The sequence below is a fragment of the Chaetodon auriga genome, chromosome 10, assembly GCF_051107435.1.
Source record: "Chaetodon auriga isolate fChaAug3 chromosome 10, fChaAug3.hap1, whole genome shotgun sequence".
Classification (NCBI taxonomy): domain Eukaryota; kingdom Metazoa; phylum Chordata; class Actinopteri; order Chaetodontiformes; family Chaetodontidae; genus Chaetodon; species Chaetodon auriga.
In genome coordinates, this window is record NC_135083.1 from 5,081,292 (window position 1) to 5,097,164 (window position 15,873).

General features: G+C 44.9%; 1 protein-coding gene across 1 annotated transcript in view; it reads right to left on the reverse strand.

The window, feature by feature from the left end:
• itga5 (integrin, alpha 5 (fibronectin receptor, alpha polypeptide)) overlaps positions 1–15,873 on the reverse strand; it is a 33,989-nt gene that overhangs the window by 2,610 nt on the left and 15,506 nt on the right. Inside the window, exons 11-29 of the mRNA XM_076740909.1 lie at positions 15,232–15,284; positions 14,847–15,055; positions 13,948–14,139; positions 13,815–13,860; positions 13,172–13,285; positions 11,827–11,882; positions 11,260–11,417; positions 11,027–11,164; positions 8,439–8,506; positions 6,359–6,509; positions 6,130–6,222; positions 5,069–5,148; positions 4,882–4,962; positions 4,674–4,779; positions 4,156–4,314; positions 3,458–3,565; positions 1,064–1,177; positions 305–406; positions 94–216 (exon numbers count right to left, since the gene is read on the reverse strand). Of these exons, the coding sequence (XP_076597024.1) occupies positions 94–216; positions 305–406; positions 1,064–1,177; positions 3,458–3,565; positions 4,156–4,314; positions 4,674–4,779; positions 4,882–4,962; positions 5,069–5,148; positions 6,130–6,222; positions 6,359–6,509; positions 8,439–8,506; positions 11,027–11,164; positions 11,260–11,417; positions 11,827–11,882; positions 13,172–13,285; positions 13,815–13,860; positions 13,948–14,139; positions 14,847–15,055; positions 15,232–15,284 (2,151 nt within the window). The remainder of the gene's footprint in view (positions 1–93; positions 217–304; positions 407–1,063; positions 1,178–3,457; positions 3,566–4,155; positions 4,315–4,673; positions 4,780–4,881; positions 4,963–5,068; positions 5,149–6,129; positions 6,223–6,358; positions 6,510–8,438; positions 8,507–11,026; positions 11,165–11,259; positions 11,418–11,826; positions 11,883–13,171; positions 13,286–13,814; positions 13,861–13,947; positions 14,140–14,846; positions 15,056–15,231; positions 15,285–15,873) is intronic.

Consider the following 15,873-nt stretch of genomic DNA (forward strand, 5'->3'; position numbering starts at 1 on the left):
GAGGGGCAGAAATTGGAAATGAGCACAGATTGATTGCAATTCACCACACATATAAGCAGAATGCAAGGACTCGAAAAAGCTTATTTCACTGACCTTGTATAAGACGTAGATGAGGAAAGCCAGAAGCAATAAACCAGCCAGGATGGCCAAGATGATGATCCACAAAGGAACTGAGTTTTCAATGTCTGGTTTGTTCCACACCACTGGTGTCACCACCTGAGGATAAAAGTTTCAGTTTGGCTCAACAAAGAGATGCCACCTCTGTATGACGTTGGACTAATGAATGAAAAAAGATCTTCAGTACCTTTTTGTGCCCACTGGGAGAATGTCTGGGTAGGATGGCATACGGCATCTTCTTCACGCTGTATCTGGCCACGCACTCCAGCACATATTGCTTGTACGTTCTCTGCAGGAAGCAACAATTCAGGTTACTAAATCTGATTAAAAAATGCATGCAATCCACTACAGGCACACAAGGTGGCGACAAAGACCGTGAGCCCCTTCCTAGAAAATCCCTTCAGCATTCTTTTCCTATGAGACGCTAATACCAGATAATGAATTTTCAATGCATTCACACATATGCCTTGTGTTACAGCATGCAGGGGGTGGTAAAAAGTGAGCAGCTCAGACATGGCAGGCAGACAAAAAAAATGTAAACTTGTGGAAACTGCAGCATGCACAACCAATCCGCAATCTTCATTCTCAGTTAGCAACTGTTGTCCCATTTGTCAAGGCAAATATGTGAGACTGTGCATACTGGCAGCCTTAAGAACTGATCCCAAACCAGTGCCAATGCCTAGTCAACCCAAACAAATAAGTGAGACTGACTACTGCAGTTATGTATCATTGCCAGCTGCGCATTTAAGGTTTTAAATCTCCATGTTTTCTTTTTTAATGAAAAACTTCTCACTTCCTGCCAAAGCCTGACATGAGAAAATACATAGGCACTGGCAGGAAAAGCCTAATCTATAGTGCACAGCCTTTTCCTCTGCCTTTGTCCTCTGGTGGCAACACGTGTTCATCTACAGTGCATGTCTAGTTTGAGGGTCACCCCCCGACGAACCTCAATGAAGGTCTCGGCCCAGACTCGGGAGCGCACTTTGAGGATAGCAGTGGTCCCCTTTTCCAGCAGACCCACGTTGCACTGGAGCGTCCAGCATTCTGCGTTAGAACAGGACTGCAAGGAGGAGAGAAAGGAGTTAAGACAATGTTAACTAAAAGCTAATGAAGCTTCCTTTAAGTCATTCTTATTTCCACAAAACTAGGAGGACAAATAACAGCCATGTTAACGCTGCAGGTCAAATAATTTTAACAAAGAGCCCAATGTTATGATCTCTATTCCACGCCTGCTTCAAATTAGATTGAAGGAATGTCATGAGACTGTAAAAATGCAGCATGCGCCACTCTCCACATTATTGCCCAACCACTAAAACCAACCCATTTTTCTCAAGACTGTAGAATACGCAGTCTTAATTAGATCCTCATAATGCAGCCTGATAATGTTTAACATTTCAGAACATGCACACACTGTTTTAAAGCTGCTGCTGGAGATAGACCACCAACCAGACTGAGGGGTCCCGGTGGGTTTCCTGCGGGAACGCATTAATTTACTTATTACACCGAGCAGGCAAACACAGGAGGAGAAGACAGTACCCGCCTAGTTCCTTTAGGCTCATTCTTAGACAGACTTAATGAGAGTATTCAGACAGACAGGGCGCGTATCAGTCCACTTCCTCCTGGTAGATCTCCTTGATGCCCCACGGCACCGGGGCCACAAAAGTTTGTGGAAATGCCACAAACATGGGCCAGTGCCAAAGATGCCAGTCCAACATTTCCTCCCCAGTGGGATTATGTGGTCAAGATCTGGATCTTTGGGGGGGTGGGGGGGCGTGGAGGATGTTCTCACTGCTTCATAAAATAATAGTCTGGCTTCACTGCACAGCTGCTGCACACAGACAGCCAACACAGGTTGACACTTCGTAAAAAAGGCTGAGACGAGCAGTCGACGGGCAGAAAATTCACCTGATTCGATCTGTTCTGATTTATGTCTTTGTAAATTTAATCCTTCTGGATTCTGTTTAACCTATTTAACCTATCTCTACATGAGAATATAAGGAAATGTATGACACACACGTGATATAATATATGGTATCACTTTCCTTTTATTAAGGGTTTTTAAATTGTATCTAACGGCTTTATTTATAGTTAATCTATATTTTACTAATGATTTATAGATCGGCTATAAGCCATTTACTAGAACATCTTTTCTTTTCCCAGGCTGTCTGCAGTTGTACATGTTTATAAGCTGTTAATAAATGGAATCCATCAAGAGGACCTTCCTGATGAAGCTAAAAGCTAAAAATACGAATGATAAACATCTGCCAGAGAAATGATCACAACCTGGCAACCTCAAAGTAGTTTTTAATGTCCTATAGCTGATTATTATCTATCAACCATTAGTAAAGCTATAGAGTTACAGCTTACAAACTCTTCAGTGCTCATAGCGTATTCCAGTAGAAAGTAGTACCAAATATAACATAAGTGAATATATCTGTGTTTCAACACAACTTAAGTGCTGCAACAACAAAATATGAAATGTCTTTTGATTATTGTGCAATTTAAAGCCCGTCCTTTGTTCTTTATGCACAGCTCAGCTCTTCTGCGACGGGGAAGGTCATATGAAATTCTCACACTGTGACCTATGCTGACAGCTCCGTCCAAGCATCCCTGAACACTAACACACTTTGATCAGGAGACACTTTGAACAGAGACGTCGGTGCTGCTGAGCGTAAAAAACAAAAGTGCAGACGCAGGAGAAACGGGAGAATGGGGTCCTTCATGCTAAGCTGTCATTGGACATGCATGATAAATGAGCGCAGTTAGGAGCGACGGGCGCACGTACAAAGGCCTCTTTGGCGGAGGCAGGTATTCACAGATGGAAGCTGGGAGAGAAGCTACCTGCAGCTGGGTAGACAAAAAGGACCAGTGTGTGTCGGGGCTCAGGGCCGCACAACATCCAGAGCTGAAAATTACAGAGCAGCCTGTGAAGTAACCAGCGTATCACTGACGAAAAGCCTCCTGTGTTCCATGTCTTCTCAGCCTCTCCACCCCTCCACCACTACTAAAGGCTCTTTAATGTTAATCACCACAATGGGACAAGCCTGTGCCCTCTGACCCCTCCCTTTTAACGACATCATAAGCTAATTACCCAATCCCAGGAGCCTCATATAAGACCAGGGCCAGTGTCGCCAACGTAGATCCAGACCTGCACACTTAACTTAAGGCATTGCAGCAAATACATTGTTCAAACCTTTTGTTTTTCTGCAGTCTTGGCCTGCTGTTTAACTACATAACCTCATTTACCCTTAACTATAAACTCAAGCTCCTCATTCAAGTCACCTATTGCATTTGACTTCCCGTTCTGGGCTGATGATCTTTGTACACCAAAGCATCTTACCAGGTTGGTCAAATGAGCGAGCTGGTTCTTGTGGATGTCCCTCCTCTCAATATGGTGTTCATTTGCCTTCAGCGCCAGGATAGGTGGTTCTGTGGATGTGTGCTGGAGCTGAAGGAGGAGAGAGCACAACACACGAGCCATTAGACACTGACGTCACCAGGCAGAAGAGCACACCACCCTTCCTGTCAATACAAGACCTAATGTTAGCATGACCCTGAGGCTTTCTGTCATTAATCAGATGCATGTGAGCTCTACTCCACATGGATTCACATGGAAATACACCATACTTAGCAATTCACCAGGGAAAAAAAAAGGGTTAGATCACAGCTAAGACAGATGACCACTCACAGCCCTGCTCAAACATTTGTCAAGCTTCACATGTAAACACAAACAACTGCCACGAAACTTGGCATGAGGGGGCGCGTCGCAGGATGTCGAAGATGACTGAGTGTATTGCAGGGTGAGGTGGTTCATCAAGCTGTGCGGAGCATGGGGAAGAGCTGGAACTTCAAAGCATTGGCGGGGTAAGTGTCCTGGGTGGGGCTGGGAAGCTGGGAGGAGGAGGTGGGTGTGGGCCGACCAGCGGGACGACCCAACTGTTAATCACATATCTGACTGGGAATCTACGGGAGATGTTCACTGCCCGATTTAGCCTCGCTCGCCCCCAAGAGGTGCGCATCTGCTCCAGAGACACTTACTTTGAGATGCAGGTGGTTCATGTTTTTGTCTGAGGTGCAGTTGATGGGACCTTCGGTGGAGAACTCCAGGGGGTAAAGGAGATTCTGGCCCTGGACTCTGAGGGGGCAGCGCAGCTCAAGCGGGGTGTGGCTGATCCGACTGGGCCCGTTGTTCACCAGCTGGAAAAAGGAAATGGAATAGGAAACTTTAGTATGCGAGGAATTAGAATGCCCCAAGAGCAGCTTGATCGTTTCATATTTAGTTGTAGCTGGGAGGTTGCATCAGAAATTTTACATATTTTCTTAATCAACAAATAGGTCACCTAAAGTAGAGCACTGTTAAATCTCACCCAAAGTGAAAGTGGATCGGCTCAGCCTGAGAATAAATCACACTGCCTGACCTGGAGTGTGTTTTCTTTAGTTTTCTCTCACTGCTGCCCAGGGAAGTCCACTTGCTTTATGAACAATAAGGATCTGCTTTCCAACCCAATCTGCTCAGGCCCAAAGAGCCTGTACAGCTAAAGAGTGTGGCTGATTACCTCATAGATGTGTTCCACCGCAGGCCCGACGTCCCGCTCCACCCCATAGCTTTTGGTCACCTTCCAGTTGGCCGGCGGGAAGAAGACCTTATCTGGCCGAGACACACTTAAAAAGAAAAGCGGGGATGTCAGAGCATGTGTCAGGAGGCACCGGAGGGTTGATGAAATTCCAAAAGTTCAAATGAGGGAATCATAACACTCAGCTCACCCCTGCAGAATGACTTCAGCCTGAACAACCACCTCCAGCTTGTAAGGTACAACCTCGCTGTGGGAATTATTCTCATTTTTACTGTGGAAACAGGGAGAAGTAGAAACAGATTCTGATTAGCTGACGTCATGTGAGAGACGTTCTAGAAACTGTTCCTGTCTCGGTTGTGGTTGACATGAAGCTGTACCTTCGGATCTGCAGCTCAAACTGAACGGTTTTGTGCGTGTCCTTCAGTCGTGGCACTGTGAAGCGCAGACCTGCCCACAGCTGCAAAGAGGAAGATCCAACATATTAATCATCATCATTATGAAAAAAAAAAGAGATGAGAAAACACAACATTTTCCATGACTAACAGAGAAGAAGTAAAACTACAGAATCCCTGTGTGACCTTCAGATCCATTGTTTTCCACACAGGCTGGTTCATTAAGTCTCTCTGCATCTACTGTTTTATGATCTACCTCTCATTCATTTCAGATCAATAACGCTACAGTCTGACACCTTCCTTAAGAACAATTGAGCAGATTCTCCAACAACAACTGTTTCTAAAATGGAGAAGTCTGGCTATCTGGCTATCTATCTATGGTCTTCCTCTGCAGACCTATTAAAAGCGTGCCAGCCTGTGACTCCATCATTAAAAAGGGGAACTCTGCCCAGCAGGGAGCTGAGGGCACAGGTGGAGCCTGTACTTCCTGTCACAACATTTCCTAACATAGACCGACTTTTCCTGTGCTGTTCACGCACAGGTCTGTAGATGTCATACAACTTTTTTCTACAACCACAATTCCAAAAAAATGGGACGCTGTGTAAAACGTAAATAAAGACAGGATGCAATCATTGACAAACAGACTGTGTTTACCGACAACAGTTCTACAAAGTGTTCCTGAGCCCCTGAAGTAATCTCCTTCATCCAGTCATGAGTTCACAAAGTGGTGAACGTCGCTCCATCCTCGCTTGTGAACAACTGAGCCTTTCCAGGATGCTCCTTTCATACCCAATCATGATACTATCACCTGTTACCAATGGACCAATTTCCAAAACCCAATTACGCTAATGAAGCAAAACATTAAATATATTGTCTTTGTGCTGTTTTCAATTGATTATATGTCAATAAAAGGACGAGCAAGTTATTCCATTCTGTTTTATTTATGTTTTACGCAGCATGCCAAGCACTTATTTTTGTATAACCCTTAAACTTTTCAGGCCTGGAGATAAAAAAAAAAAACTGCCAAAAGACAGCGGTGTTCTTACACTGGTGCCAGATTTCATTGGGTTGCCCAAATCACAGCTGAGGTATCGGGTCTGGTTCTCGGTCTCGTAGCTGCAGGTGAGCTGAGTTAGGCTCTGAGAAACAAGAGGACAGACTGGTCAAACCACAGCAAAGGACAATCATCAAGACCAGCAACCTTAATAATGTCCTCAAAGGTATAATAGTTGCTGGAAGTTGTGGGTTTTAACTGTGTTTTGTGTTTCTCTTCACCTCATTATTGCGGGCAATACCACTGTAGTCAGCTTCAGGAGGCAGCACCACATACAGCTCGGCCTCGTACGCCCCTCCCTCACCCTCATTCCTGGCGTTGAAAGTCAAGGTTAGCGAGTTGTCATCACCCAGGTAGACTTCCTTCCTGTTCCTGAGGACCCAACCAAAGAAAAAATGATTACTAGTGGGGTCAACGGTCAGAGTAAATGGTGTCAGGACTCCTTAGACAAATAAATATGGAGGAAGTTGAGCTGTGCTGTTTAGAGTAAACAATGACGTTCTTTGTTTGTGTTTGCTGGCAGAAGAGTGGGCACTAAATTGCCATTGCTTTAATGAAACTAATACATTTTCAGACTTTGTGCTTTGCATATCTATTTTGGTTTCGGCTTGAGAAAGCATAAATTAGCTTCATCTCACAAAGCCCCTCCTGCATTAAAAACTTTTCCGATGTGGTAATAAAGTCCTACACGCTGTATTACAGAGCGCAGGACTGTAAAACACCTCCCCCTCGCTTGCTTTCTCTCACTCCCTCCACCTCCCTCCACAGCTAAGAACAATGAGAAATTCCATATGGAGGGCCACACAGACGCTTTTAATTAGAGTCTGCTCCCATAAAGCAGTGCAGGAGAGCAACAGAGAGAAGATTTCTGATGCTGATCCTCTGCCGGCCTGCGAGTCAACCGCACTCAGATTCTAACTGGCATTGCACTTTTTAAACCAAACAAAGGCTCAAAATTAGAAAACTCCACAAAACCTTAAAGCTTCCCAGAGGGACCCTCGGTCTAACAGGTTATGTGTTTTGGCAGGATGATAGAAGAAACAACACTGCAGGAATGATGGACAGTTTTTTTTCCCGAAATTCCTCTAAATCATGGCCATCCCTTCAACCCTTCTCACTCCTATTAGTCTCTGTTAATTTACTACAGACCAGACAAAAACATAAAGCTTTTATCCTAATTGCACTAATCACACTGTATTTCTGGGGTTGCGCTTGGTTGACGCACAGCATGGAAACGCTCTCACAGCAGGTTGTTCCATATGCGATGGATCAGCCATACATTGAAGAAACATGGAGGCAGATGGTAGATAAATATAGGAATGTGAAATCGAAATGACAGAGCAGAGAAGGGAGTATCAGGGAGGCTGTTATTGCTGAGAAAAATGCTAACAGATTTCTTGACTCAAAGTGTGACAGCACGGTGCTCCTGACGGCTCCAGAGGCGACCGAGGTTGGGACTCTGGCACGCAGAGGCCGTGCTTTCCAAACGGATCCCTTTCATCTCTCTTGTCTTTTCCCATTAACTGTTTGTCATAGCACCTGTAGGGCAGAGCTGCGTCCTGTTTTCAGAGTCCCCCTGCTCTACTGTAGCTATTAACAGTCTCTCTCTGGTCTGCTTGTCTAAAGAAAGCAGCAGAACAACAAAAACAGCTGCGTTTACGCTTAAGCATTTGAATCCGAGGTCCCATTTGCAGAGCGGAGGTGAAGAGCTGAACGTCTGCACATTTCTCCATACCACAAAAGTTTGATAATGATAGCCATTCGATCTTCCTACGGTCTGACTGTGTGAAAACTGGAAACCGCACCCATATTCACACATCATGTGCATCAATAGGCTGATAAGCTCTATGATGACAGGTGTGGTCAACCATCCAAACCGCCCACGGTAATAAACATAAGAAGACCTTAAAACGAATTCCATCGATTCAGTCAAGTACACAGATAAATGATAATCCAGAATCTGCATCACTCATGTTCAGAAATATGTTGTATTAAGTTAGAGCTGGAGCTTCAAACCCCTCTATAAAAAGATAGCTAAGTCACCACCACAACATGAAAAAAGACATCTGTTGTATCTCTTAAAAGGAAGATCCAGGTGGGACTGAAAGGCTGTCATTATCAAACTTTTGCTGCAAGTGTGCAGGCGCTGTTGTTTTCTGCCTTGCACCTACATGATGTGCTATTCTCCTTCACCCTGTGCACAGTTACCATGTAATATCCTTCGCATTATAATATATTTCCTGAAATCCATATGCTCTGGGATTTTATATGAGAGCTATATGAGGAAATGAACAGACTCACCCTTGGACTGCCAGCTTCAAGTCAGGAACACAGATGTTGTCCTCGCCACAGTCCAAAAGAATCTGGGCCTAAAAGATACACATTGGGGGTGATAAAAGTTTTAATACGGGCTGCAGGCCATGACGATCGTACTGTAGGTTCTGACTGAAAACACACTTCTTTTGCACGTGAAGACAATTAGGCGCACGAGATAAATCAGTCATCTGTTTAAGGGAGACAACAGGATGAGTGCAGCAAGATGCGACATGTGGTATGACTAATACATTCCACCCCTGCCTCCCGACTACCACCCCACACACACATACACACACACACACACACACACACACACGTGCACAGACACAGACACACACACACACACACACACACACCGGCACTACAGTCCCCTTTATCTACAAGACATCACCACGGCACATCAGACAGTTAAACGCAATGTTGTGGCTCACAGGGACGATGACTGACCCAGTGAGGTCATGACAGGCACAGACATACTCCCCCCTGAGCCAGCTGTCCAGGCGCGCAAACACACACACACACACACACACACACACTGTCTGTTTGCAACGCAAGAGACGGAAATGATGAACGGAGGAAGAGTCCAGGCCCGGAGACTGTGCCAGAGGAGCTACTCCTGTGGAGCTGAGCACACGGCTGCCTGCTCCCAGCTCTCACCAGCGTCCCACATCACAGCGCGATGTGGCGAACCTCGCTTTCACCACACGCTACACCACCCAGCGAACCACAGCACTGTATGATCATATAGACAGGGAGGAGCCTACAGGAGCTTACTGAGACATAGGATATCTGTGTTGACCTGAAAGGCAGAAGAGGGGGCTTCAAAGATTACAGTGGAGGGAAAGACAGCAAAGCAACAGAAACACTGCTGGATAAGTGGATGACCGCTGAACGTGTGGCAGGGCAGCGGCAGGGAAAGCCCTGCGGATAGCTAAATTGCATCCCGCTGCAACTGTGACAGTGTGATGATACTTGTGACGATGAGGATAATAAATAGAAATGGAGGCGCAGATTAGAGAGAGCCAAGCGCCCCCCTTGTCATTACACCATCCAGGGGCTCTAATTATGGACACCATGGTAACCACCATGCTAACTTGGCCACATGTGCACCCTGGTCTGTGTGCCTGTGTAGGGCACCAAAATGATGTTTGCAGGCCCATCACCGTAGCTAAACAACAACACTGACCTCAGACATAATGAGGGCAAGTATCATGTAGTGAAATCAAAATGCTAACTTGGCAAAAGTGGAGCACATTAATCAAATTCACACTAATCTGGTCAGATATTTTAAGAACAATGAGGGCACAGATGCGCAATTTTAGTCCTTTCCAAGTTCTAAAAAGGTGACAAAAACTGGGATCATGTCTGGTTTTGAATAAATGTACGCCTTTGTACAAGATCTGAGAACGATGGCAATTAATAGATCATAGAGACATGTGGAATACGTTAAGAGAGAGTGAGACTGTGGCGAATACATCAACCATCTCTCATTTTGACTGCAACTCGTACAGAGTAAGAACTTGGCAGCGTCAGTGAAATGTTGCATGGCCTGCCACACATTTTCAAAGTGTGGAAATCAATAGGGCATCATGTGTCTGATCAAGGCCGAGGCTGCGGTATAATAGTCACCCTTCACTGTTTATACGCTGCTACATTCACACAGTCTCAAACAAGATTGATGAAATATGCTGGCCGGCTGACAATACTCCCCTTTCACACACATATACACAAATCAGGTTTGGGTGTGCAGTAAAAGAGGGCTTTTTTGGGTTTAAGGTTGAGATTTTAGCTGAGGCTTGTCTCAAGGTCCCAGTTCAGCGATAGACCACATCTGTTGGAGGCCCGACAGCTTTGATATCTAGGAAGAACATCAATGACAGAGTTCAGCCCTGATCCAACAGGAATAAGACAGAAACACATCAGTGCAACGGAGAAGGAGGGGGAGATAAAACTACGCTGATTGCCATTCCCCAAACGCTGCTTGCTGAACTCACATATGGTGCATGCTGTGCCACAGCTGAAAGGATGCCCACATGTTGAGCCAACACTGCTCACTGCTAGGGGAAAACTGGCAAACTGCCGAGAGATTTCAACCAGATGGATAAATCTCCAGGCTGTGCCCCACCCTGAAATATCTACCAGCCTTCTGTGTCTGCAGCTCTGGAACCAGTCACCTACAGTATGCACCGTCGTGCAGCCAAGCAGGCTGAAAACAATTCCTGCAGGGACGGGGAAACACTTCACTGTGCATATGCCTCACATTTTCATTTTGAAAACAGCCTTCCAGACACATTGGACCTCTTCCCAGCAGAGTAGTTTAGAATTTACATTAAAAAGAACAGGCTCACTCTTTCATCAGGGACAGGAGAAAGTCTTTGAGTAGCTGGCCGGTGATACAGGGAATGATTACTCAGCGATGGTGATATTCTTATCATCAACTCAGAGAGGATGGGTTGAAGCAAGTCGGAGAACCATATGGACATTATTAGGGAACGCCACTCCCACCATCTATTGATGCTAGAAGCCCTGTAGATCACTCCAGGGTTAGTTAGCTGTAGTGCATGTCAACGTACCTTCTGCTCAATTACGTTGGTGGTCTGGTAGTTGAGGATGGGCCGCAAGCCGTGGGAGTCAGCTGCAGCTTTTGGATCCAAGCTGAAGTTCAAGGCCACATAAATGGAGGAGAGTTTATCCCTGAAGTCTTTCTCCTCCTGCAGGCAAAGAAACACCAGGGATTTTGTCAGATGCAGTTTGTACAAAAATCACAGCTGCAGGGGGAATTTTATCAGTGAGAAAAAGGGCATACCCTTAGGTAGATCTTGGTGTGGTTGCATACACGCTCGCCATGGCGCACCGTCACACTCCTCTGGAGCAAGGGCTGCTGGGAATCCAAGAACAAAGCCCTCTTCACTGCACCTTTCTGCTTGTGCTTGTGACTGTCGAGCTGCACCTCCACCTGGAAATCTGGAGCGCACACAAATGAGCATTCATGGCATGATGGATGTTCTTGAGTCAGGTAATGACAGGTTTAAAAGAGACCTCCATAAATATTGTGAGGCACACACAATGCAGTCAATGTAACTTAATGGCACGAGAAACACTTGCATGTTAAGGAAGGAGCAATTAGAGGCAATAACTGGGGGTTGATAGGGAAGGGGGCTGAGCACAGACAAGGTTTGATTATTAAAGGTGCATCACAGAGGATAATTGACCTACTGCACTCCCTTTTTTGTCATAACAAAATCCATAAAGCTACATCACCAGCCAAATCACTTTAACCTACAGACTGTTATGGATTTAAAACATTACCACTGGTGGCTATTTGACAGTTTCCTTACTTGTAATAAAGTGCAGATGTGGAAAATTGGCTCACCTAAGATGCCTGGGAGGTGCTTCCCATCAGCAGATATGCAGAAACTCAGGTTGACGCTGTGTTGGACAGACGGGACAAGGACATGATGAGGGAAGAAGCGTGTTCGCTTATGGCAGAAATTCAGTACAAATATACTGTACAGACACTTCTCTTGTGTCAGCTCCTTACATTGTTCACATTACAAGACATGAGGCGTAATGGGAAAACAGTGCACAATATGAAAAAAAGAGCCATATGTTTGGAGACATCCTGGCATCTGACCGCTTTCACCAGCCAAGCTGATAAATCGGTGCGACTCCATTTCCACCGACAGCCCCACCGCACACAAAGGCATAGCAGAGTTAAGAAGGGTGAAATTGAGCACCGACTCGGGTTTCAGGGCTGACCAGTCAATGGCTGTCTATATAAGCCTGTAGCTCTCTCCCATGACATCAGCTGCACAACACACTGCTGCTGTCCAAAAGTCTGCAACCCCAAAACCCCCAATCCCTTTACTAGTAAACCCACACAAGAGGCACAGAGCAAAAACTGGAAGAAGTGAGAAAGGAAAATGGGAGAGTCTGCTGGAAAAAAAACAGGAAAGGGAAGAGGGGTGAAAAATGAGACAGACAGACACATAGAGTGGAAGGACTTCTTTCGAGGTGTTGTAATAACTTCATGTATGTGCTCCTGTGTCTGCAGGGCTGAGTGCGCACGCTCACGGGAGTCTACGTGTCCTGATGTTTCCCAGCTGTGTTCCACCACCAAACAATATCTCATTCAAAGCAACAGCAAAAACCTTCCAGCCCCTCCCCTCCCGCACTCCCTCCCATTATCCCTTGTGCTCTCCTTTCACCCCCACCAAAAACTCCCCATCGCCAGGCAACGTAGTGTAATCAAGACACATGTGTATACAAGAGTTTCCTTTATGGATCAGGATCTGGAAAGGGGGGAAAAGCAGACACGTGAGCGCGGTGTCAACCATGTCGAGCAGCGAGCAACCGTCGTCTGTTTCCTCTCCCCTTTTCTGGAACTGAACACTGTGCACATTCGGAGGAGGCCAAAAGCGGCTAACAATGCTGCTATTCAGCATGTTATTCCTGTGCTCCGCAACAGAAACAGTGTGATATGAGGACATTTTGAAAATAGGTCAGAAAAGGAGCAGCTCTCGGTACAAATCAATACCGCTGATGGAGAAGGATATTCCTTATCAGAACTTCCTGGCAGGATAAGAGTGTTTATTCATGGGGGGGGAAATGGGGAAGCCCATCTTTTTGCAGTTGGGTCAAACAGATACCGACAGAGCAGTGCTGAAGCCTGAGTCACAGGAAGCAGAGTTTTGCTGCTGCATGAGCTGAACACTCACCAGGAAACAGGAATGCTGGAGTTTCCATTGGTGATGATGCAGTTCTTCTCTTCAGGGTTGATCATGGTGGGGTAAACTGTCAGAGAGGCGCTGGTGTTAACTATTGGACGGGATCTGTGGATGACAAAAAGCATGTAAACAGTCATCAAAGATTTAATTCCCACTTGCACTGCCTTAAAGGAATAGTTTGAGATTATGGGACTTATTCTTTTTTGCTTGCCGAGAAATGAGAAGATTAATACCACTCTCGTTTCTGTGTCTTAAGGATATGGTTAGCTTAGCTTAGCATAAAGGCTAGAAACAGAGGGAAACGGCTAGCTAACTCTGTCCAATGGTAAAAAAAAAAAAAAAAAAAAAACTGCCTAAAACTAATTTGAAAACCTATATTTACACTTTACACTTCATTTTTAGTACAAACATAATCATTTATTACATCAATAACTTGTAAATTAACATGCGGTTAGGTGGACAGTTTTTTATCTCTAGACAGAGGCAGGCCAGCTGTTTCCCTGTAATACTGTTTACACTAAATATGCACCACTATATTTAGTGTAAACATTATTGATTTTCTCAGCAAGAACATGAGGATGCATATTTCCCACAGTGTCAAACTATTTTTATATCTTATCGTAAACCAACGTACCTGTAGAGAACTGCCTTATTAACACCAAAGGCTCCAACTATGAGATCTGAGGAAATAGAGGAACTGAATTAGAAAACATCCTAATAAGATGAAAAGCTAATGAGGGCCATGGCATACTTCCAGCCTCACTCACCTGGGTATCCATTCATGTCCAGGTCCTTAGCACCTCTGAGGGCAAATCCAAAGCTGGCAGGGATAGTCCCAGCAGCCCACTGGCCAGTGATCACCTGAGATGGCTTTTCCCTGAGTCCTTCTGAGTGTCCGTTATAGATGTAGACCAGTCCCTGCTGATCCTCCCCTCCAAACGGAGCACTGATGGCCACGTCTGCCAAAGAGAGAAAGTCAAGAAAAATCTTAGACTGCAGCCACAGTAACAATGTGATTAATGCGGAAGTTAAGAAAGAAAGCAACTAATATTATAAGGCAGAACATTCCTTTTGATAACAGCTCTGTGAGGCTCTACTTTGGCACAGTGGTGCTTTAAGCTTAATGCTAATGTTTGCTAATTAGCAGTAAACACAAACTAGACCTGAGGCTAATCATCTTTAGTTTGGCTGGTATTTGCTGAGGTTTTAGCACATGAATGACAGGCTAAAAATGAAATAATCATGAGATCCCCAAAGGCATTAAGCTTCATCTTTTTGGGACCATGAAATGAAATGCACAAAATTTCATGCCAATGAAGCCAATAGTCTGGACCAAAATGCCGGACAGACCAACCGGCTCACCAGCATTGCCATTACCACAACACTCAGACTGACAGTTAACTTAACCAAACCTCTAATCATCAAATTAATCACACTAAATGATATGTCCAATAGAATGGAACAGAAAAAAATGACTTAACTTTTTTCAATTGTTTTCCTTATTTTTTACTTTAAAAAAAACCCTTAAAGCAATAAGATTATCTCTAGCTACAGTTTTTATACTTTAACCTCCTCTGTAAACCATTTTAAGCTGTAGACACAACAAAAAAATCATGATTCAAATTATTTTGTCCATCAATCCCCCTCCTAAAATCCCCGTTCTTACCATTGAAACCATCCTGGTTCAGATCTCCCAATGATGCAATTGTGCTGCCAAATCTCCCAAACACCTGTGTGCCTGTCAGGTGAGGTACGTGGAGCTCCAGGTTCAGGGGGCCACGCTGGAGGTAAACATAGACCCGGCCCATCTCTTCCAGACGGCCGTCAGAGCCTCGGACCATGAACATGGGAGCTCCCACCAGCAGATCCACCATCCTGCAGACAAGAAATCACACAAACTCATTTAAGGTCCAACACATTGACGGCGCCTGTAATGGGCTGTTGGTGACATCCAATGTAGACTCTGCCAGCTAATCATCTAGATGGAAAGAGCCAGACGGAAGAAGAGAGGGAGGGTGAGAAAAACAGAGAGGCACAAAGACACCACTCACCCATCACTGTTGATGTCAGTCGTTGCCACTGAGTAGCCAAAATATGATCCCATCTGTAAACAAAAGTATTTCCATTACTTTGGCCAATGAAAATCTCATTGTCAAAAGGCATTAAGATCACCAAGATTCAGTTTGTTCTTAGATAATACAAAACAGTCGTGCTACTGCGAACTTGCTTTCTGCATTACAAGAAAAAATGGAGACTTGAAGCAAACATGAAGGCTTGATGCGTTTTACAGGTTGGGCCCAGTTCGCAGAACCTGTAAAACGTTTGTGCTGCTGTGCTGCTTCTGTTTCTGGTCAGTTTTTCTGTCCTGGTCTAAAAAGCATCAGCATTTTTGAAGCTGTCTGAACTTGTGATTGTATTTATTCAGCTGAGTTAATCATCGCTGTTTAAACAAGCTCAGTGCATTTCTGTTCCCAGAACCATTTGCACAAATTGCCATTGCACTTTCCCCTCAATAATTGAGCTTTACAGCAAACCACGAAAGAGACCGAACTCTAGTTAAGAGAACGCTGTACAGGAAATTATTTTTGCTTACACTGACTCAACAAATTAAGAGCTCTCATGAGGAGCTGAGCAATGAAAACACATTGGAAGTGCAGCATGAGGGAGCTTTCTCTAGAGGACAGGAGCTCTCA